At 51.1% G+C, this 24,491-nt stretch overlaps 2 protein-coding genes across 2 annotated transcripts in view; one reads left to right on the forward strand and one right to left on the reverse strand.

The window, feature by feature from the left end:
• The window catches only part of LOC143838714 (lithostathine-like), a 228,311-nt gene that overhangs the window by 2,325 nt on the left and 201,495 nt on the right, over positions 1-24,491 (reverse strand). The window lies entirely within an intron of this gene.
• Positions 8,034-22,615, forward strand: LOC143838715 (C-type lectin BfL-2-like). Its single transcript, XM_077340483.1, has 6 exons — positions 8,034-8,185; positions 12,934-13,045; positions 15,562-15,656; positions 17,015-17,152; positions 19,374-19,488; positions 22,424-22,615. The coding sequence occupies exons 2-6, from the start codon at positions 12,940-12,942 to the stop codon at positions 22,489-22,491; spliced, it is 522 nt and encodes a 173-aa protein (XP_077196598.1). The 5' UTR covers positions 8,034-8,185; positions 12,934-12,939; the 3' UTR covers positions 22,492-22,615.

Consider the following 24,491-nt stretch of genomic DNA (forward strand, 5'->3'; position numbering starts at 1 on the left):
CCATCTCCGGGCCCTTGTCAAAAGGTGGAGGGGGACATTGAGGTTCTTTAGCGGCCATTGCCACCTCAACGATCGGGTGGGGCGCCCAGCTGCCGGCTTGCCTATGATCACCATGCCCTACCTCCGTGATCGCGGGCGCCTCTGATGGCGGGGTTCGGTCCGGTTCCCAAGCCACCAAGGACCGAACCACGACATTCTGCCCCCCCAAAGGTCCATTCTCCAACCCCCCGGGACGGCCAGGATACCGCTTGTGGAAACGTTCAGTGAGTCGGGGCGCAAGGACGTCCGCTGCCCAGACCCATTCCCGGTCCCCCAAAGCGAAGTCCTTCCATTCCACGAGGTACTGCAACTTCCCCCTGTGGAGTCTAGAGTCCAGGATATCCGCCACCTCGTGGTGCTCCCCCCCCGGCAGGACCTCGGGCGCTGGCGGGGAAAACACGGGGTGCCAAACGTCACCGTCCGGAGTTTTTTTTAGAAGGCTCACGTGAAAGACGGGATGGATGTGCCGGAGGTTCTTGGGGAGCTTGAGCTTGACCGAAACTTCGTTGATCGGGGCCAAGACCTCGAAAGGCCCCAAAAACCGAGGGCCTAGCTTCTTGCTGGGCAAATTCAACCGTAGGTTCCGGGTGGAAAGGTAAACTCGATCCCCCGGTCGGATCTCTTCAGCTGGTCGTCTCTTCCGGTCGGCGTCCTCTTTCTGCGCTGCCTTGACTTTGTGGAGCTGCTCCTGCAGCGACTTCCAGCAGCTCCCGGCACGCTTCCCCCACTCGCGAAGGTCGGCCGATTCCCGGGCGGGGACCTCTCCAAGCTCCGGGAAGTGTCTCAGGTCTGTCCCGTAGACGACGGCAAAAGGCGACATCTCCGTGCTGCTGTGGTCTGCGTTGTTGTACGCGAACTTGGCCAGGGGGAGCAGGGGCACCCAGGTGTCTTGATGATAGGAACCGAAACACCGCAAGTACTGCTCCAGTACTTGATTAACCCGCTCGGTCTGCCCGTCCGTCTGGGGGTGGTAAGCGGAGCTCAGCCCTTGCTCGATGTCTAACAGGCGCAGGAAAGCTTGCCAAAACCGGGACACGAATTGTGAGCCCCGATCGGAAATCACCTTGTCCGGCAGCCCGTGCAGTCGGAACACGTGATCCAGGAACATCCGAGCCAACTGTGAAGCACTGGGGACACTGGCGCAAGGAATGAAATGGGCCTGTTTGGAAAATAGATCTACCACCACCCAGATCACCGTTTTCCCCTTGCTGGGAGGCAAGTCTGTTATAAAGTCCATGGAGATCACTGACCACGGCCGGGTCGGGACCTCGAGCGGGTGCAGCAGACCTTTCGGCTTGCCAACCCCCGGCTTGCAGGTCAGGCAGACAGGACAACCACTGACGTAAGCTTTTGTGTCCCGCCGCAGACTGGGCCACCAAAACCGCCGCCGGGACAACTTCCAGGATTTTACGAAACCGAAGTGCCCGGCGGTCTTAGCATCGTGGCAGAGGCTGAGGGCTTCCCGTCGTAGCCCTTCCGGGACGTAGACAGCCTCCCCCCTCCGCCAGAGACCGGAGTCCAAAATCAAAGAGTCCCGGAGCTCAGCCAGCTCCTCGTCTGTCCCGTAGGCTGCCACTAGGCGGTCTCGGAGCGGGGCGGTCGCCGGGTCGGGCTCCCATTCCTCCCTGGCCCGACGCCTAGTGACGACCCCCCGTCCCAGCTGCTCCTCACCAAACACGGACCTGGTGCAGGGAGCGTACCCCTCCCCATAATGCGGCAGACGGGAGAGGGCGTCCGCGAGGAAATTCTCTTTGCCGGGGATGTGACCAAGCTTGAAATTGTACCGCGAAAAGAACTCCGCCCACCTCATCTGCTTGGCGTTCAGGGATCGCGGTTGCCGGAGCGCCTCCAGATTCTTGTGATCTGTCCAGACCTCGAACGGCTCCTCTGTTTCCTCCAGCCAATGCCGCCATTCGGTGAGGGCGAACTTAATCGCAAACGCCTCCTTCTCCCAGGTAGACCAGTTCCGCTCCGTTTCGGCGAATTTTCGTGAGAGGTAGGCCGCCGGCCTCAGCTGTCCCGCCTTGTCTCGCTGCAGGAGAACCGCCCCGGCTGCTGCGTCGCTGGCGTCGACTTGTACCACCATCGGCTGGGTTGGGTCGACGTGCAGTAGCGTGGGCTCAGACGCGAAAGCTTGCTTGAGGGCCAGGAACGCTGCCTCCGAGTTCTCATTCCAGCCGAGCGCTGCGCTGGGCCGCGTGGCGCGAGGACCTCTCCCCTTGGTACCTAGCAAGTCCGTGAGGGGAGCCACTACGGAGGAGTATCTGGGGATGAAGCCTCTAAAAAAGTTAGCAAACCCCAGGAAGCTTTGTAGCTGTTTCCGGGTGCGGGGCCTTTCCCAGGCCAGCACCGCCTGCACCTTCTCGGGGTCCATAGCTATGCCCTGGGCTGAGATGCGGTAGCCCAAATAGTCCAGGGAGGGACGGTGGAATTCGCACTTAGCCAGCTTCACGTATAGGTGGTTTGCCAGCAGGCGCTTTAACACCTCCCTCACCAGGGTCACGTGCTCTTGGGGATCTTGGCTGTAGACCAGGACGTCATCCAAATAAACAACCACCCCCTGAAACAGAAGGTCCTGCAACACCTCATTAATTAGACTCATGAAAACCCCAGGTGCCCCGCTTAAACCGAACGGCATCACTTTAAATTCGAATTGTCCCAATTGACAGTTAAACGCTGTTTTCCACTCATCCCCCTCCCGGATGCGTACCCGGTAGTACGCTTCCCTTAGGTCCAGCTTAGTGAACAGAGTCCCTTTGCCCAGCCGGGCCAGCAAATCCGGGATCAGCGGGAGGGGGTAAGCGTTCCCCGCTGCGATGGCGTTGAGGCCCCGGTAGTCCTGGCACAGCCGTCGGGACCCATCCTTTTTCCGGACGAACAAGACTGGAGCTCCCATGGGACTGGAAGCGGGCCGGATGAAACCTCGGGCCAGATTTTTACCCAAAAACTCCCGGAGGTCCTTGAGCTCACCCTCACTCATCTTGTAGATGCGCCCTTTGGGTAGTACCGCCCCCTCTGGGATGTTGATAGCGCAGTCCGTGCGGCGGTTTGGGGGTAGCTCGTCCGCTTCCCGCTCGCTGAAAACGGCTGCGAGGTCTCGGTACTCTGGCGGGACCTCGGGCTCTGGTATCTCCTGCTGCGCCGCCGCCGCTCCCCTGGGACGCGCCGCCGTCCTCTTGTGGCTGGAATTCTCGTGGGGGACCCGATGCCGTGCACCCACCGTCAAGTCGAACTTCAGGGTCCCCGCCCGCCAGTCCACCACGGGGTTGTGTTCCTTCAGCCAATCCAGGCCCAACACCGCCCGATATCCCGCTACGGGGACCTGGATCAGCCACCGCAGCTCTTGGTGGTCCCCTATGTGGATGGCGATAGGACCCACCTCCTCCCCGAAAGGTCCCCCCTGAATCGGGCTGCCGTCCATCTGGACGAAAACCAGGGGAACCTTCCGAATGCGCTTCGGTAGCCCCAAAGCCCGGGCTATCTGGGGGTGGACCATGCTGTGGTCGCATCCAGAGTCCAAAAGAGCCTCCCCCACCCAACTTAGTCCGTTCTCCGGGTTCCGGAGCTCTAAAATTACCACGTTCGGAGGTCGCGCCTCATGCTGTAGGGGTTTTCCCTCGCACCGCGGGACCTGCTGCCCGGCGCCGTCTACAGCAGGTCCTGGCCGTTTCCCGTCGCCTGGGCGCTTCCCGGTTCGTTGCGGAGGTCCTCCGCCCGGCGTGCCTGCTGGGGGCGTGTCGCACCTCCCCCCTGGGAGAGCCCGCGGTCCTCCCCCCCTTGCCGTTGGCACGCTGCTGTGAAATGTCCTGACCCCCCGCATTTCAGGCACAGACCTTCCCGGCGTCTCCTTTCCCGCTCGGGGTTCGGGGGTCGTTTGGGGCGAGAGTTGTCGGGGCCCGGTCTCGGCGCCTCGGCTGACCCGCCTTTGGCCTCCCGGGGGGGTGCGGCGGCCCAACCCAGGCTGGCTTCCAGCTTGGCGACCACAAAACACCACCCCTCCAGTGTAGACAGATCTTCTTCCGTCCCCTTGATCACGGCCCATTCCCTGAGCTTCGGGTTAAGGCCCTCCCGGAAGTACTCGATTTGGGTCTCCTCGTTCCAGGAGAACACCTTGCCTGCTTCCCTCCGGAAAATGTCTATATAGTCCATAACCCCCCTAGTACCCTGTCGAAGTCCCTTGATCCGACTCTTTGCCTTGTCCTCAGCCTGGGGGTCCTGGAATCGTCGGCGGAGCGCGACCACGAAGTCCTGCAGGTCCCGAGTTGCCGGGTCGCCGCGCTCGGCCAACCCTAGGTACCACTGACCCGCCTTGCCCTGGAGACACGAGGCCACCCCCCAGACCAAGTCCTCGGAGTCCTCATACCGGTCTCCATACCTCCGGGCATGCGTCAGCGCGTGGAGGAGGAACTGCGGGAGGTCGTCCGGCGTCCCGTCGAAACGCGCCTTAAGCTCTGGGGGGGAACGTTTTGGAGAGTAGTCCGACCCCCTCCAGATCCGGGATTCTCGGCGTCCGCCGTCTCGTCCTGCTCCGCTCCACCGGCTACCAACTTGCCCAACGACGCCGTGCCGCTCCCTGCCTTGCACGTCGCTCCTGCGTTGGTCCGGCTCTCGCCGCCCCGTCGGCTCACCCGCTCCCCCGAGATCCTCTGCTGTCTCGCCTCTCCGCTGGCCGTCTCGCCTACTCGGGACTGAAAACTGCTCCGGGTCGGGGTCCGGGGCCCGCTCACCAGTGCCGGGCTCGTCCTCGTCGCTGGAGACGTCCTCACTCGACGCGATCCCCTCCGCCGTTGTATTACCAGTCCCTCCGGGCCCGGCCCGAGCTTGCTCACGGGCTTCAGCTGCCTGCAAGCGCCTGGCCAAGTCCGCCATGGCCCGCCGCAGGTCCTCTAGGGATTCCTCAGGTCCTACCGGGCGAAGCGCCTGCCTCAGCTGGGTGTCCCAGGTTGGGGCCAACCCCCCAGACCTCGGCGCGCTCCCCGCCGTGCTTGGGAACCCCATGGCCCGGCGCCTTCCCTTGGCCGCCGCTGCCGAGGGTCTCGGGGTCCCGGACAGCTGCTCCTGCCCCCCCGATTTTCGGAGGAAATCTCCCGGGGACATTAAACTCATGTTCCCGGGGTTCGTGGGGGTCGAGACCGCCCCGTTGCTTGAAAACGCCATCTCTGGATCCGTCCCGATAAGCGCTCGGATGCGATGCCGACCCTGGAGTTCGGTGGGAAGCTCTTACGATGTCGGGGACCCGCTTGCTAACTGAAAAAACAGGCTGCCCCTTTGAAGAAAACGTCACGCCAGGCCTGGTGAACGATACAACAGGAACAAGCTTTATTTCAGCAACGTGGAGTCCGCTGGTATGGAGTAAGAGCTTCCACCGAACTCCAGGTGGAAGCTCCCTTTTATACAAAACCCACCTCCTTAGGCTGTATTGCCCCACCCAGTACTTGCGGAGGGAACATGCTGATACAATCATGACTCATGCACATATGCGAGGTTTTCCGGGGTTCCTGATGGCCCATTTTCCTGGAACAAAGGGGCATCTCCGGGCCCTTGTCAAAAGGTGGAGGGGGACATTGAGGTTCTTTAGCGGCCATTGCCACCTCAACGATCGGGTGGGGCGCCCAGCTGCCGGCTTGCCTATGATCACCATGCCCTACCTCCGTGATCGCGGGCGCCTCTGATGGCGGGGTTCGGTCCGGTTCCCAAGCCACCAAGGACCGAACCACGACACTCTGTACCCTTTCAATTTTATCTACGTCCTTCTTGAAGTGAGGCCTCCAGAACTGCACACAGTACTCCAGGTGTGGTCTGACCAGTGCCGGATACAGTGGGACTATGACATCTTGTGATTTTGATGGGATGCCCCTGTTGATACAGCCCAAAATAGCATTCACCTTTTTTACCGCTGCATCACACTGCCTGCTCATGTTTAGCTTACAATCCACAAGTACCCCAAGGTCTCGTTCACACACAGTGCTACCTAGAAGCGTATCCCCCATCCAGTAGGCATGCTTTTCATTTTTCTGGCCCAGATGCAGAACTTTACACTTATCTTTATTAAATTGCATCTTGTTCTCATTTGCCCATTTTTCCATTGTGTTCAGATCTCGTTGAACTCTGTCTCTATCTTCTGGAGTATTTGCCAGTCCTCCCAATTTGGTGTCATCTGCAAACTTGATGAGTAGTCCCTCCACCCCCTCATCTAGATCATTAATAAATATGTTAAGAAGTACCGGGCCGAGCACCGAGCCCTGAGGTACCCAACTACTCACCTCTCTCCAGTCTGATGAAACACCATTGACAACAACTCTTTGAGTGCGGTTCTCTAACCAATTCCCTATCCACCTGACTATCTGAAAATCCAGATTGCAGTCCTTCAACCTATCCATCAGAACATGAAACTGACCAATAAGGAGAGGCCGACCACACTGTCCAAAAGAACCCTCAGTGCTGTCATAATATCCTCCTTTTCCTATTACTATGGAGAACACATACTGAAAAATTCCAAAGGAAAAAATCAGATTTTTTAAAGGGAGCAGATTACAACCACGGTGTTCAAAAAAAGGCATAGCAAACAAAAAAGCTTCCTACTCTGTCCTAGTTTTGACTTCACTGCCAGATCTGATCAAAAATAAACTTACAGAGGAAAAAGCTTCTGGGCCAACATAACCTCATGTTGGCTATTTTGTTTGAAAGTAATATTAGTTAGCAGAGTTAATATTTAAATGAGGAGACCAGACAAGGGGAGTACTGAAGTATAAAAAAGACTATTTCACTAGGTTAACGGGGTAGGGGAAAGCTGGAAATAAAACAAAGAAATGCAAAGCTTCCTATAGCTCATAATGGAGCTGTACAGCTTAGATGTTACATGTTTGGAGTAAAAGATGGATCTCTCTCTCTCTCTCTCTCTCTCTCTCTCTCTCTCTCTGCTGACTCTTGCTAAACAGACAAAGGCTAACAGAAATTCCCTTGTTGGGGGTCACCCAAGTTGGAAGTTAAGCAGGGTGGCTACTAGGAAAGGAGACCACCAAAGAAGACCATGCCGAGGAAGGCCGTGGCCAACCATCTCTGCTTCCTACTTGCCCTGGAAGGCCCTTGATGTGGGTCACCGTGAGTTCACGGAATCGGACACATTCAATTCTTCCTCAGCATCATATCAATAGCCCTGCCCGGGCTGGCTCAGGCTTGCTGAATCTTGTCCGATCTTGGACACTTAAGCAGAGTTGGCCCTGGTCAGTATTTGGAGGAGAAACCACCACAGAAGTTCAGGGTTGCTATGCCAGACCCTGAAGAAGGAAGACAGGAGGGAATAGATGCTTTCAAATCATGGTGTTGGAGACGAAGGCTGCGAATCCCACGGACAGCCAAAGTTACCAACAAGACGGTTTTAGAGAGGAGCAAACCAACTGCTTTAGGATGCTTAGGGCTGATCCTGCGTTGAGCAGGGGGTTGGACTAGATGGCCTGTATGGCCCCTTCCAACTCTAGGATTCTATGATTCTATGATTCTAACTAGGTCATTGGAAGGCAAGATATTACGGCTGAAGCTCACTTACTTTGGACACATCATGAGATCAAACTCGTTGGAGAAATCATTAATACTCGGCACGGTCAGCGGCAAAAGGGAACGTGGTCGCCAAAGGATCCGCTGGCTCAACAGGGATGACCATGAACCAACTGAAAGAAGCAGTCAGAGACAGAGACGCATGGCAAAGACTTTCCTATAGAATTACCAAGGGTCGGACACGACTGAATGGATATTATTATCATCATCATACAAAGCCAAGCAACATAAGATCATCTCTGAATGCCCCTTTCCTTCAAAAACCCATGAGGCATCATCGTCATTCGGTTATGACTTGAAATGTATTCATTTAAAATAAAGTTACACAGGTAACTTTGTACACCACCTAAATGCTCATGACTATCTCCTCATCTTAGGTTTAATTGCTCAGAACTTTGACTTCACCAGGAAATTTCTCCATGTTTCAGAGACCAAGAACTTTTAGTTACATGGAACGCACAGAAACTCCCTCAGGCAATACAGTTCCTGATCAAGGAGTGACTTTCCTATTTAGCAGTTCAGCAATGCTGGAAAATGCCACCCTAAGAGAATCTGAGAATCAGAAAGCAAAAAGTCTCTCTACGCAGAACTGGTAAGGTACAAGTTGGAGCTGGGGGGGGGGGGGTAGGTGAGTATGATTTTGATCACCTCTCCAAAAAAAAAAAAATAGGATACTGTCAAGGTGGAAGGAATGGAACAACTTTAAAGCTGATGATAACAAAACTGAACTTGCTAGATGTTTTTAAGCAGCAGGTAAACCTAGAAGGAGACACAGTTTAAAAATTGTATTGAAATGTATTGTATTGCACACAAATGTATTATATTGCAGAAACAGAATGAGAACAAGTTTGGAACATGAAGGTAGGGGGGAAAAAGATTTTGGGCTCAAAAAATCCTTATTTTCAATTGGAAGCTGTGCCAAATACATAGAAAAGAAGAAATGTGCAATAAGGAATGGACAGTAAAACATATTAGTTATGAAATTAGAAATTTAAATTTGAAATTTAAAATGCCTGAAGCAAGAAACATTATATTTTGTAGAGAAAACTTTGAAGATTTTAATGAAAGGGTGCTGGGGAGAAAATTTTTTTCCGATTTTATATTTGGTAGTGTATTGTGATGTTGATATCTATCTATCTATCTATCTATCTATCTATCTATCTATCTATCTATCTATCTATCTATCTATCTATCTATCTATCTATCTATCTATCTATCTATCTATCTATCTGTATACCGCCACTCCCTGACAGGTCTTGCGGTTCACATGATAAAACATTAAAATACAATAAAAACCCTGTAATTTGCCCTATCAAACAATAAAACAAGACAGCAATGGACTCTATATTCAACCGCTATATTCAAACTAATCCATCTTGTTCAGCCATGATTTGCTATGGAGCCCCTCCTTCCCTCTTTCTTTGGGTCCCTTTTTCTAAAATAAAGAAACACTATTTAAAAGGGAAAAAAGAAATTGGGAGATGTTTTTTTTAATTTGTTGGCTCAGTCACCAGCCCAAGGGGAGGCTGAAAACTGTAAATCAGAAGGCAAAAGGACACTCAGGTTGGTGCTAAAAATGCTACTCGAGTTTTAGGATGGGTGTTGACCACAAGCAAGTTAGGGCTTTCAAAGTGTGCTCCAGTACTATGTGTGGGTGTGAACGTTGGACCATGAAGAAAGAGAATGGAGGCCTTTGAAATGTTAGGGCTACCGTAGACCACTGAAAAGATACCCATCTGGATTCTTGACCCAATCAAGTCTGAACCCACCCTGGAAGCTAGAATGACTCTGCTGATGCTCTCGAACTTTGGTCACATTTTGAGAAGATGAGAGTCACCAGCACAAACAATCGTGTGAGGAAAAGAGGAAGAAGAATCGACCCAGTTGAGGAAGCCATGGCCCTCCCTTGCAAGACTTGGGCAAGGCTGCTAAGGACAGGACGTGTGGGGTTTTTTTGAAGCATAGAATTGCCATAAGTCACAACCACGAATGAGAAAGATCACAGGTAGCAAAGGAACGGCAGTTGCTCTCCAGGGTCTCAGGCAGGGTACTTTCCCACCTCCACCTGCCTGGTCCTTTTAACTGGGGATGCTCCTGGGGACTGAACCCAGGACCTTCTGCATGCCAAGCAGAGGCTCTGCCACTGAGTCAGGGTCTCAGGTCAAGGTCTTTCCCATCCCCTCCTGCCTGGTCCTTTTAACTGGGAATGCCGGGGACTGAACCTGGGGCCTTCTGCAGGCCAAGCAGAGGCTCTGCCACTGAGCCAGGGCCTCAGGCCAAGGTCTTTCCCATCCCCTCCTGCCTGGTCCTTTTAACTGGGGATGCCGGGGACTGAACCTGGGGCCTTCTGCAGGCCAAGCAGAGGCTCTGCCCCTGAGCCAGGGTCTCAGGCCAAGGTCTTTCCCGTCCCCTCCTGCCTGGTCCTTTTAACTGGGGATGCCAGGGACTGAACCTGGGACCTTCTGCAGGCCAAGCAGAGGCTCTGCCACTGAGCCAGGGTCTCAGTCCAAGGTCTTTCCCATCCCCTCCTGCCTGGTCCTTTTAACTGGGGATGCCGGGGACTGAACCTGGGGCCTTCTGCAGGCCAAGCAGAGGCTCTGCCCCTGAGCCAGGGTCTCAGGCCAAGGTCTTTCCCATCCCCTCCTGCCTGGTCCTTCTCACTGGAGGTGCCGGGGATTGAACCTGGGGCCTTCTGCAGGCCAAGCAGAGGCTCTGCCACTGAGCCAGGCTCTCAGGCCAAGGTCTTTCCCATCCCCTCCTGCCTGGTCCTTCTAACTGGAGATGCTGCCGGGGATTGAACCGGGGACCTTCTGCCTGCCAAGCAGAGCCTCTGCCACTGAGCCAGGGTCTCAGGCCAAGGTCTTTCCCATCCCCTCCTGCCTGGTCCTTTTAACTGGAGAAGCCGGGGATTGAACCTGGGACCTTCTGCCTGCCCAGCAGAGGCTCTGCCACTGAGCCAGGGTCTCAGGTGAAGGTCTTTCCCATCCCCTCCTGCCTGGCCCTTTTAACTGGGGATGCCGGGGATTGATCCTGGGACCTTCTGCATGCCAAGCAGAGGCTCTGCCCCTGGGCCACAGTAGCTAGGCTGGAGTGCAGGCTAACAATGAGGAAGATTGTTGCCAGAGTAGATTGGGATTTGGTTTTATGGCTTTTATGTTGTAACCCACCACGAGCCAATTCCAGATTTTAAGCTTCCAAGAGTCCCGCCAACACCGTGTTCCCTTCATCCAGTTCTACTCTGTCTGTCCACACATTGTTCATTTGCACTTCCTGGAGGACATGCAATTTGGTCATCCTTGGATAGCTTTTGAACAGGAATCCACTGTGTGCACCACTTGTCCGTAAGGGAACCGTGACTGGGTCATCTAGCAAGCTCATTCTTTTGCAGACTTCAGGACTGAGGGGCCAGATTTGAGAAAGTAACAATAGAAACGGCTCTCTACATCACGCCGGTAAGATTATATTTGGGGTAGAGATGAGTTTAGTCTCTACACGGCCCCAAACTGTGAATTGAGCAATCCGCAGATGATGGTCACAGGTAGCTATCAGAATATAAAATAAGATGGATGAGATCTCACTTGCCTAAGGGGAGTTTCTGATGTGGGAACACATCTACTGGCATGCCTCCTGAAATGGATATAACTACAGATATGATGTCCGTGGTCCCGTCCCAAGGAGCACGCCAGTAGAGGTAAAGACAGGAGCTGGAGGCAGTGGCAGGCAAGGTGGGTGGTGGAGGCAGTGGTGGTGCCACAGCAAGAGGAGCTCAGCTCTGGTCCTTGCCAGTCACCACCACACCCATTTCTCATGTAGCTGTGGAAGATGGTGGTGGAGGCAGTGGATGGTGAGGCCCAGCGCTAAGCCCTGCTCCCTGAGCCACTGCCCCCACTTCTGCCCACATTCCATGGCCAGTTCTGCCCTCAGGAGAGCAGGGACAGCCTCCAAACATGGTCAGTGGCGGCGCACTGAGCAGGGCTCTGTGCCGGTCCTTCCGCCCACCACCTCAGCTATTATGTGGAGAGCCAGTTTGGTGTCGTGGTTAGGAGTGCGGACTTCTAATCTGGCATGCCGGGTTCAATTCTGCACTCCCCCACATGCAGCCAGCTGGGTGACCTTGGGCTCGCCACGGCACTGATAAAACTGTTCTGACCGGGCAGTGATATCAGGGCTCTCTCAGCCTCACCCACCCCACAGGGTGTCTGTTGTGGGGAGAGGAAAGGGAAGGCGACTGGAAGCCGCTCTGAGCCTCCTTCAGGTAGGGAAAAGCGGCATATAAGAACCAACTCTTCTTCTTCTCCTTCAGTAATCTCAGGGCTCTCTCAGCCTCCCCTCCCTCACAGGGTGTCTGTTGTGGGGAGAGGAATGGGAAGGCGACTGTAAGCCACTTTGAGCCTCCTTCAGGTAGGGAAAAGCGGCATATAAGAACCAACTCTTCTTCTTCTTCTTCTTCATAATGGCTGAGAATCTCGTCATTGATTTTTCCCCCCTTCTCTCTTTCCCCTCCTTTTCCTTCTTGAAGTAAGATGGGGAAGGAAAACTATAGTGGTTTTGATTTGATATCCCGATTAATGGAGACCCAGGATACAAGGGTAGAGCTCAGGGCATTATACCAACTGTGCAAGGCACGGCTACTAGCGCCCTACCTGCATTCGGACTGTTTGGCCACAGTGATCCATGCGATGGTCACCTCTAGATTGGACTTCTCAAACTCGCTCTACGCTGGCCTGCCCTTGTTCTCGACCCAGAAACCCCAGCTGGTGCAACATGCAGCTGCCAGGGTCCTCACTGGTTCATCTTGGAGGACTCACATCCAACCTGTGCGGAGGCACAGGTTGCAAAACACAGAGGAAGTTTTTAGTGTCACCTTTTTGTTTCCTCTTTTAGAAATAATATTTATTTATTTTTAACATGTTTATACCGCTTCCTCTCCTATAGTGTCTTGGAGCAGTTGACAATTATATCTTTAACAAAAAGCATGCAATAAAATACATCCAAAGTTTAAAATTGCGCTGGCTGGCAATGTATTATAGAATTCATGAAACATATATATATAGGTATGAATAAGCAGATTCATAATAAACATGAATGTTTAAAACAAAACAAAAAATCCACTTGTTTGGGGTTTAGTGATGAGAGAGTCTTGTGGCTCACGTCAGGGAGGAAGAAAATGGCCTTTTGTTAAGGTGTCAATGGGCGTGGCAAAGTAGAATATGACAAGAAGCTTCGTGGGAATTGTCCCTGAATTCATTGATTCTGCCTTGTCCCGTGTGTCTCGTGGGCCATGTTCCTGCTGCCTTTCTTTGCCTCCCTCTTGATGCAGCTGTTGTTCTCTTCCCCCAGGGCACAATGACACCTACCTGGAGGGTCTCTTGCCTCCTCCTCCTCCTCTTGGTTAGTCTTTTCCTGCAGTGTGAATCTCGCAGGCGCAAAAGCAGATGCAGGACAAACGACGGTAATGTACTTTCATCTCCTGGATAAGATTAATTTAATTTAATTAATTAATCCTGGATAATTAATCCTTAATTAACTTAGCGGAATCTTCACATAGATTCTATGATTACCTTACCCTGGGGTCTTCAACCTTTTAAAGCCTGTGGGGATCTTTGGAATTCTGATATGAGGTGGTGGGCTCGAACACAAGATGACTGCCACAAGAGGCGGAGCCACCCAACAAATGTCTGTCACAGGAGGCGGGGCCAACCACAGACATAGGAAGCCATAGTGCAGGGGGAAAGAGGGCTAATATTTAAAAAGAGCAATGGGAAAGAGTGAGTGAGTGAGAGAGAATGAAACTAATACATTGTTTCTTTTAATCCGCACTGCCAATCAGAAACTCTTCTGGGCAGGAGTCCCACTTGACCCGCCCACTTTCTTGAAATGCTGAATGGACACCAGAAAAGGTAGTGCTGAGCATCATATACAATGCCTTGAGCCAATGCTTGGAGAACAGGTGAAGTGCCAGAAGATTGGAGGCGGGCAAATGTTGTCCCCATCTTCAAGTAGGGGGAAAAGGTGGATCCGGATAACTACCGACCGTTCAGCTTGACGTCCATAGCTGGCAAGATTTGAGAACAACTCATCAAACAGTCAGTCCTTGAGCAGCTAGAGCAGATGGTTGTGATTTCTAAGAGTCGGCATGGCTTTCCCAAGAACAAGTTATGTCAGACTAACCTTATCTCCTTCTTTGGAAAAGGTACTACCTTGATGGATCAGGGGAATGCCATAGATATGGTTTATCTCAACTTCAGTAAAGCTTATGACAAGGTTCCATGTGAAGTTGCCATGAGCCAACTTTGGCTGACAGAGGCAACTAAATAACTTAATTAATTAATTATTAATTAATTATTAATTAATTAATGTTCTAATTAATTAATTATATTCTTGTTCAGTTGTGAAAATATGGTATGGATCCTATTAATGGATCCTATTACTGTTAAGTGGATCCTATTACTGGTTGACAGATCCCTGTATTGTTCAACATTTTCATAATAGATTTGGATGAAGGAATAGAGAGTGTGCTTATTAAATCTGCAGATGATACTAAACTGGGAGGGGCAACAAACATAGCAGAAGGCAGAATTAGGATACAGGATGACCTTGACAGGCTGGAAAACGGCTAAACCGGGTAGAGAATAAATTTCAATCGTGATAAATGTTAGGTTTCATTTAGGTAGGAAAAGTCAAATGCATCACTATAGGGTGGGTGAGACTTGTCTTAGCAGTATGGAAAGGATTTGTGGGTCTTAGTAGACCATGCATTGAACATAAGTCAGCAGTGTGACTTGGTAGCTAAAAAGGCAAACTGGATTTTGCACTATATTAATAGACTTATAGTGTCCAGATCACACGAGGTGATGTTACCACTTTACTCTGCTCTGGTTAGACCTCACTTAGAGTACTGTGTTGAGTTTTGGGCACCACAACTGAAGAAAGAAGTGGAGAAACTAGAACGTGTCCAGAGGAGGTCAACAAAGATGGTGAGGGGTTTGGAGACCAAGTTGTATGAGGAAAGGTTTGGAGAGCATGGTCTGTTTAACCTGGAGAGGAGACGACTGAGAGGGGATCTGATAACGATCTTCAAGTATTTAAAAGGCTGCCATATGGAGGATGGAGCAGAATTGTTCTCTCTTGCTCCAGAGGTACAGACCAGAACGAAGGGGATGAAATTAATGCAAAAGAAATTCCATCTCAACCTCTGGAAGTAGTTCCTGATAGAACGGTTTCTCAGTGGAACAGGCTTCCTCGGGAGGTGGTGGGTTCTCCTACCTTGGAAGTTTTAAAGCATAGCTAGATAACCATCTGACAGAAGTGCTGATCCTGTGGACTTAGGCAGATGGTGAATAGCTGGGCAGAAGGGATTGTGTCCATACTTGGCTCTTGTGGCCCTTCCTTGTACACCCAGGGGAATGTCAGTCGTTAATTTGGGATAGGGAGGGATTCTGTCTTTTGTGTTGTTTTTGTTAGTTTTTTTGGAGCAGGGAGAGCATAATGTGGACATGGCATTGAGGTCACTGTGGGTGGGCAGTTAGTTATGAATTTCCTACTCTCTGCAGGTAGTTGGACAATGACCCTGGAGTTCCCTTCCAGCTCTACGATTCTATGACTCTCACTTTGGGAAGGTGGTATATCAAGCTAATAAATAGTAATAGAAAGGCTAATCATGCCTTCAGGCACCCTGTTGGGGAACCCCAACCATGACGGGGGGGGGGGGAAGGGCAATGCCCCCTTTGAGTAACTCAGCCACAGCTTGCCGTTGTTTGGGAGGGGATTTCACAGACGTTAGCAGGGAAGAGGCAACAGAAAACAGCGGACTAGTGACAGGAGTCCATGCTGCATCTCGTAATCAGCTTGGCTAGCTCCACTTGGTCCCCCTGCATTCTACTCGTGCGTAGGGATCATGCCTTGCTTGTCCGCTGGCCCAGCAGGTGGCTGAACACCCCCATTCCAACAGTGCTTATTGAATTACAGCTTCGTGTCAGAAAGTGTGCCCTCCTGGCTGGATGTTCTACAGTAACAACTGCTATGGATTTCAGCAGGACCCCAAGTCGTGGTCAGCGGCAGAGGTAATCCTTGCTGTTATTGGCTTTGCAAGTAGCAAATTTTTGTATTGCTCTGTGTAATAATAAAGACTTATCCTTTGGATGTACTCTTTGCCTGTGATCTCAGGAGTCGCTTTAACACAGACTTTACTTGGTGACTTCTGCCTGGTTCCTGACACAGAGGCAATTTGTAATTACCTGCAGTCTCCTCGGAGGTCTCCCATCCAAATGTTAACCTGGTTTTCTGAGATCTGTTGAAATTGGGCTATGCCATGTCACCATACCTCCCAACCCAGGGAAATAAGCATGCCTAAGCCCCATTGGGCACTGTCTTGGGTTGTCCAGCCTAGCATGGCCTTGTCAGATCTCAGAAGCCCAGCAGTGGAGGTCCTGTTTCGTAGTTGGATGGGAGGTGACCATTGAAGTCTTAGGCTGCTACACAGAGGGTGATTCTGCACCAGCGGTGTTGCTTTGGGCCTCTGCCGGTGTGTTGTGTTGGAGGAGCATGCTCGGCTGCTTTTTTATGCCCCCACGGGGAATGTTTTACCATGGTGGACCCAGCCTGCCCTGGATTTCTGTGTCCCAATGTATGCAGCCAGGGCGGAAATGTTCCACATTTATTCGCAGGAAGGTGGGATTGCGTTGTAACCTTTCTGCAAAGAAAAAAATGCCCCGTTCTGCCCTGCAGCAATTTTTAGTCCATGACAGCACTCTGTAGGCAGGGAGGAACCAGGATTGGAAGGACCAGCTCTTTCGTGTCTACATGAGACAGCAGCAGCCTCTCACAGAATGAGGCAAATCTCTGCTGCGAGAAGTGTGGATTCTGGAGCACAGTCACCTTAAACCTTAAAAAAAAAATCTTGCAACCAGGAACTAGGATTTTTTTAAACTGGCACCCAGCCAATCAGGGACAGACTACCTTGTTATGGCATTGGAGCCACGAGGCAGCAACATTTAGGGGAAAGCAGACAGCTGCACGCTTACTCATGCTGATTTTTTAAATATCAAGGGTTATATCCACTCCAGGATATCGCGGGGGGAAGACAGGGTCACTTTGGATCAATCATGCTTGTTGCAGATGAAAAATTTTAATAGCCCAAAATCAAATTGGAAATCTCTTTCAGTGTCGACAGCAAGGACTGAATCGACCTGGGATTGGAATAAAAGCTCCGTGCAGATTCGGCCTAGATTTGAATTGAGCAACAGATGCTGTTTCTCAATACATCTGTCTCCGAAATCACACTGCATCATGGTTTCACCCATAGCCTTACAATTCTTTTAGGAGTTGGAATTGAGTTTATTGCAGGTGCAATCCTCAGACCTGTACCTGCTCCTGAAAAAAATCCTGAAAAAACATTTGCTTTCTTCTTGGTTGGACTCAGATTTCCTGCCAGAACATCCAAGAGAAGACCCATCTTAGCTCTTTAATGAGTCAGCAGGAGCTGAATGAGGTAGCCAAGTACCTCTCGTCTTTCCACCAAAGCAGTCACGTCTGGATTGGACTTCATGACCCTCGACGCGTAAGGATCCAAGCCTTGTTCCTGTAGCACATGCACACGGGTTGATCTCTGTGGATCACTTACTCATATGTAACGCGCCACCATTTGAACCTTCATTAACCATGAACAAGGACTGGTTATAGTGCGGTTAGGAGTGCGGACTTCTAATCTGGCATGCCAGGTTCGATTCTGCACTCCCCCACATGCAGCCAGCTGGGTGACCTTGGGCTCACCATGACACTGATAAAGCTGTTCTGACTGAGCAGGAATATCAGGGCTCTCTCAGCCTCACCCACCCCACAGGGTGTCTGTTGTGGGAAGAGAAGGCGACCGTAAGCCGCTTTGAGCCTCCTTCGGGTAGGGAAAAGCGGCATCTAAGAACCAACTCTTCTTCTCTTTCTATACAAGCTAGCAGCCATTGACGGACCTCTTGTCCATTAATCCATCGAATCCCCTTTGAAAGCTGCTTCTTCCTGTGGCCCTCACTGCCTCCTCTGGGGGGTGGGATGGGGGAGGCTGATGGATTAGCTAGCCAACAGGGCCTCCAAGTCTTCCTAGCCCCGGCCTCACCAAAGACACGGCGGAAGAGCTACTCCCCTGCCCGGGGCCTCCATAGAAGGGGACGCACCCAGAATCACTCCCAGATTCCTGACAACGGATGAGATGTTAAGTTGCACCCCAACTAAGGTGGGTAGGCACTCTTCCAAGTCTGCCACCTCCAACAAGTCTGCCTTTAAAAAAAAAATTAAAAATTAATTTAAAAGCTTAATTTAATGGCCACCTCTTTAGGCAGCCCATTCTACTGCTGTACCACTCTGACTAGTAAGAATTTTTTCCTGCTCTCTAGCTGTTATCGTTTTTCACATAGTTTAAAGCCATGACTGCAGGTCCTCTCCTCTGCTGGCAACAGCAACCTATCCCTGCCCTCCTCCAAGTGACAACCTTTCAGATACTTCAAGAGAGCCCTCCTGTCCCCTCTCAACTTCCTCTTCCCCAGGCTGAACGTTCCCAAGGCCCTCAGCCTTTCCTCCTAGGCTTGGTTCCCAGGTTGCAGATCTTCCTCATTGCTCTCCTCTGCCCCCTCTCCCTTTTGCCCCCATCCTTTTTGAAGGGAGGCCTCCAGAACTGCACCAGGGACTCCAGGTGGGGTCTGACCAATTCAGTATGCAGTATAGGGACTATGACACCTTGCAGTTTGGATGGGATGCCTCTGTTGATGCAGCCCAAAACTGCATTTGCCTTCTTTACCGCTGCATCACACTGTCTGCTCATATTTAGCTTACAGTCCAAAAGCACCCCAAGGTCACGTTCACACACACTGCTGTCCATCAGTGTCTCCCCCATCCGGTATGGATGCTTCTAATTTGTGTGACCCAGATGTAGAACTCTGCCCTGCCCCTTACTGAATTGCATCTTGTGCTCATTTGCCCACTTTCCCACTGTGTTCAGATCACACTGAATTCTCTCTCTCTCTCCTGGGGAGTTCGCAACTCAATATGGTTAGGAACTTAGTCCTTGGTTCCAAATATATAGGCCAATCTAAGACCAAATGAGAAAGGCAAAGACCTTTCTCATTTGGTTTCAGATTGGCCTCTATATTTGCAGCAGGTTCTCCTCAAGGACATATGCAAAAGGCTAAAGCAGGGGTAGTCAAACTGCGGCCCTCCAGATGTCCATGAACTACAATTCCCAGAAGCCCCTGCCAGCAAATGCTGGCAGGGGCTTCTGGGAATTGTAGTTCATGGACATCTGGAGGGCTGCAGTTTGACTACCCCTGGGCTAAAGGTTCACGGGAGTAACGACCAGAAAGTGAGGCCGAGGGCAGGTTTAGAAAATGTGAACGGGTAGAAGCCACAGTGAGATTTTGATGAGATGAGAACTAGACACTTGGAATGGAAATGGACTTTTAAAAATAGATTAAACAACAGGGTGGGAGTGGGGCGATTAGAAGGTGTAACTGCCTGTCTATCAAATTAGGCATCGTACTTAAAGACTCTGCAAACTTAAATGGACTCCGGGGAATGGGAGAGGACAGGAAGGCCTGGAGGATCATTGTCCATGGGGTCGCGATGGGTCGGACACGACTTCGCACCTGACAACAACAACAAATTTAAAGACTCAGTCCAATAAACGGGGTCCGTCTGATGAAACTCTCAATAAATTGTCTGGGATGGAGGAATGTGCCCTGATTCTGTTATAGCCAGAGAGCTGAAAGGGACTTCCCCTCTTCTTTCTTCTACAGACGCGCAACTGGCAATGGGTGGATCGAGCCATCCTGTGGTTTTTCCCTTGGAATACCAACGAGCCAAACAATAGCAGCGGCAAGGAATTCTGTGTCCACCTGAACGCCGACACTAGTAAGCAGGAGGCTGGAGGGCTGGGTTGGGCCTGGTGAATGGGAGGTGTGTGTGTGTGTCTGTGTGTGTGTGTGTGTGATGGGGTCCCAGGGAAAGGACCCAGGTTGGGACACTGTTTGGACTTATGGGCTTGGCTTGGCCCTGAGTCGTTCCAGAGACGTAGAGCTGCAGCGTAATGGAGTGCTTGAAAGCATACCATTAGTAGTCACCATTGTGGACGGGGCACAGATCCAGACGCACAATGCTCTGAGGTTTAAAAGAGTGAATAAATCTTTACTGGAAAGATTATGTACAGAAATACATCATAATAATCTGCGTCAGTCTTTTTACTGAGTATAAAAGCTTTGGAGAGTAGTTTTAAAAAGCAGCACATTGCAAGTCTCTGTGGATAGGCTACAAGCAGGACTATATCCCACATGTCAGCTGACAGTGAGAATCATAGAATAATAGAGTTGTAAGGGACCCCGTGGGTCATCTAGTCCAACCCCCTGAACTATGCAGGACACTCACAATCCTCTCGCTCATCCCCTGTCATCTGCCACCCCATTGAACCATTCCAGAATCAGCCTCTCCGTCAGGTGGCTCTCCAGCCTCTGATTTAAAATCTCCAAAGATGGACAACCCACCACCTCCCGAGGAAGCCTGTTCCACTGAGAAACCACTCTGACTATCAGGAACTTCTTCTGGATGTTTAGACAGAATTTCTTTTGAATTAATTTCATCCCATTGGTTCTGGTCCATCCCTCCGAGGCAAGAGAGAACAACTCTGCTCCATCCTCTACATGGCAGCCTTTTAAATACTTGAAGATGGTTATCAGATCCCCTCTCAGTCGTCTCCTCTCCAGGCTAAACAGACCAAGCTCCCCCAACCTTTCCTCCTGCATCTTGGTCTCCAAACCCCTCCCATCTTGGTTGCCCTCCTCTGGGCACAGTTTGTCTACATCCCTCTTCAACTGGGGTGCCCATTACCTGAGAGCTACTGGTGGCTGCTTCTTGCGAGAGCACAGAGAGCTTCTCTTCCTGAAGAAAGAGGAATTGGCTGGAGCCCGTCTTTAACAAAGGAATCCCCAAAGCATCTGCTTTTCCCCCTCTGTGCTTTTCCCCACTGTGCTTTCCCCCCACTGCAACCTCCCCAATGACCACTTGATGCCACTAGTGAGCACATAGGCTTAGTTTAGCAGTTAGCAACAGCTTAACAACAGCTCTTCAAGGCAGACCACCAAACAAGTTGCTGTTTGCAATTCCAACAGAAACTCCTGGAGATTTGGGGGTAGAACCTGGGGATGACAGGGACCTCCGTAAGGTACGATGTCTCACAATCTACCCTCCAAAGCATGCATTTTGACGCCTCACCTGGATAACCCAGGCAAACCAGGTTCAATCACATTTTGGGAGCAAAGCAGGGCCAGCCCTGGCTAGCACTTGAAAGGGTGAACTCCAAGGAACTCCAGGGCCGTGACACAGGGGCAGGCGATGGCAAACCATTTCCAAACCTCTCTTGCCTGGTTGCCAAAGGGTCTTAGGATCTCCCAGTTACATAACACACAGGCCATGCAATAAAGAAACAGATAAATACTCCCGGAGAATTGATCTCAGTAGTCTGGAAATGGGGATTCCCAGGTTACCTGCTCTGGTTTAGGATAGGCCTGAGGACTTGGGGGTTGGAGGCTGAGGTGTGTTTGTTTATATTTCAATTTATATATCACCCTCTCTCCACCGGGTCACCTAGAATCAGATTCAAGGTATTGGTATTGACCTTTAAGGCTATACGCGGCCTGGGTCCCGTCTACCTGCGGGACCGCTTGGTTGCTTATGCCCCCCGCAGGGCACTCCGCTCTGCGGGTATGAATTTACTGGTTGTCCCGGGCCCACGGGATGCTCGCCTGGCCTCGACCCAGGCCAGGGCCTTTTCAGTCCTGGCCCCAACCTGGTGGAACGAGCTCCCAGAAGAGCTAAGGGCCCTGCAGGATCTACCAGCTTTCCGCAGGGCCTGTAAGACGGAGCTCTTCCGCCAGGCATATGGTTGAGGCCACGGCAGCTCTCCCACTAATCCATCAGAGGATCCCCTCCAATATTGAGATCTCTAACATCGAGATCATGGTTAGATCAATTGTATTGGTGCCACCCTCTTCTGAATATTATTCTCTCCACCAGGCTGAACTAAGATCAGAATTGTGACCACCGCCGCTATATGTTATGTGATATGTTATATGTAACTTTTAATTGGGGTTTTTATGGGGATTTTATTGTGTTTTAACTATTTATGTTGTAAACCGCCCTGAGACCTATTGGGAGAAGGGCGGTCTAAAAATTAATTAATAATAATAATAATAGGGGCCGTGTACCACAAGATGTAATTGTTCACAGCTGAGTCATAGTTTACCAATAAAATTATAAAATCAATTTAGACTAAAATTATACTTTAATATTACTATTTAAGCATGAAATGCTGTCAACCCGTTCAAGCTGAGAACCAGAAAGTAAAATTATGTAGGGGAGGGATTTCAGCAGAGAATAAAGCCACAGAATTAACCCTCCAAAGCAACTATATTCTCTAGGGGGACTGATTTCTGATCTCTGGAGATCAGCCGTGATACCAGGAGATCTCCAGGACCCACCTGGAGGATAGCAACCCTAGGCTGATTCTGCACTTACTTTTCCGGTGCGGATCCTGATGAATTCAGATGGATTTGAACTCGGGTCCTTTATCTCCCTCCCCCCAATTGAAACAGAAAGTGTTCTGCACTTGATTGGGGAAGCTCAGAGAGGGGAGGGGGGTCAAGTGCAGCAGGAGCCTCTTTCTTTTCCTGAACGAGGGGGGGGGAGACATTGGAGACAGCAGAGGAGTTGCCAACCCAAGCTGGAGCACCAGAGTCGTCTTCTGGAGACCCAGGAAGTGTGTGAAACGCTGACTTCTTTCTTTGTTGCTTTGCAGGATTTGAAAAAATGAACGATGCATCCTGCGATCTGGAACTGCCGTACATTTGCAAATATCATGTCTAGGAAAGGCAGGGGGATTGATCCGGTGGAGCAAGGCCAGACCCCCCCCCCCATTAGTAGCTTGCCATTTCGGGGTGGGGGTGGGGTGGGGGGGTCTACTGAAGCGAATAAATTCTCTTGCAACTTTTCAAGTTCCTGCTGTCCTTTGTTTGCCAAGCAATGGTGTCAGGGTTGGAACCCAGGACTTCCATGGCATATATTTTTTTCAAGCTCTTTCTCTGGAACATTATCCTAAGCGCATTCTCACTGGGGTGCCCTGGTTGGAGAGCAGAGGCCCTTGCCAGCTCATGGTTGGGAAATCCCTGGAATGTGGAGTGGGGCTTGGGGGCGATCAGGTTCAGGAAGGGAAGGGATCTTGCCAGGATATGATGCCATAGAGCCCCCACCCTCAAGGAGCCATTTTCAGGAGCAAAGTGAAGTGGTCGTTTGGTTGCTTTCAAAATTTCAGCTATCCCTGAGAGGGAACTGCACAGCTCCTTGTGCAGGAGGAACAAAACATCAGAGAAGCCGTGTTGGATCAGGACAGGGATCCGATCCAACACTGTGTGTCACACGGTGGCCAAAATCCATGTGCCCTCAGGGAGTTCACCAATGGGGCCAGAGCTCCACTGTCAGAATTCCAGACTTGTAGACAAGTGTGGAAAGATTTGTGGAAAGATTCTTTATTTTCAAGCTACAGCATCTAACATGGCACAGACAGAAATGGAATTTACAGGCAAAGCATCTTGTGGTTAAATAAAGCCCTAAGGGCTATTGGGGAGGAGTTAGGGCGGGCTCTGTCCGTGATAAAAACCCCTCCAAGTGCCACTCAAGGGCCAAGCAGCCAATGGGGAGTCGCGCGAAGCCCCTTCCGACTGGCCCCTCACCAGGACAGACCAAAATTCCATTCACCCAGCCCAGTCTGGCTGCCAGTCTGCTCCTGACCAAAGCAGAGAGAGGAGGTCAGTGGGGCTGCCAAGGGGGATGAGAACAGAGGCTGCGCCAGCCCTTTTCGCCCCAAGGCTGTCCTAACTGCCATGTCCAACTGCAAATGGCCTCAGAACCCTGACAGAGCTGGCAGGAGGCTGCAGAGTGCGCTCCTTCCCCCCCTCCCTTCAGGCCTGCTGTGAAGGAGCCTCTGACAGGCCCTGACTGAGGGGAGGGAGGCCTTTCCAAGAGCAACGCAGGGGAGCCTGAGGGCCTTCCTTTTGAGGGGGGGGGACTTTCCCCTTCTGCCAAACAGTTGCCTGACAGGGAGACCACAGAAAAGCCCCATCTCACTTAAAATACTGCTCTGGCCGGGGGTTAGACACAGCCAAGCCATGTGTCTTTCTTCTTCGCAACTCTCTGCAGATTTGAGGTCACTGCACAGCATTATTCTGCAGCAGAAATTGGCTCTTTTGTCTCCTGTTTCATCTGCACAACAACCCTGTGCAGTAGGCCTCAAGTCTTTCAATTCAACAACAACCTGTGTGGGAGGCCTTAAATGCTTCTTCTCTACCACAACCCTGTCCAAAGAAGCCCTTTCTGCCTGGGGAGCTGATCTTTATACTCTGCAGGTGAGCTGTAATTCCAGGAACTCTCGAGGCCCCACCTGGAGGTTGGCTACCCCTGGGTTGGAAATATTCCTGGAGGTTTGGAGGTGGGACTTCAAAATCGTACAATGCCTCAGAGCCCAGCCTTCAAAGGAGCCATTTTTGCCTGCAGTTGGTAGGGAGTGGTGCAGGTGTGTCCCTCCTGGCCTATGGGTTTTGGCCACTCCTTACCATCAACTGTTTGTATTCTGGGGCACAGGCAGGCAGGCCAGCATCAGTCCTGTGAGTCTGGAAAGTGCAGGAAGATCTAAATAAATATTTACAGCCTGAACCTGTAAATAGAGAACAAGTAAATGTCTGGAGACACATGGTAATTGAAATTACTTATTGGCCTGGCAAATAACATTGGCCTTCCAAATTTAAAAAACAGTATAAAAAAACCTTACTAAGGTCAAGACTGCTGTGCACAGATAGTCTTCCTCTTAGGGT

This window comes from Paroedura picta, chromosome 5 (assembly GCF_049243985.1).
Source record: "Paroedura picta isolate Pp20150507F chromosome 5, Ppicta_v3.0, whole genome shotgun sequence".
Lineage (NCBI taxonomy): Eukaryota > Metazoa > Chordata > Lepidosauria > Squamata > Gekkonidae > Paroedura > Paroedura picta.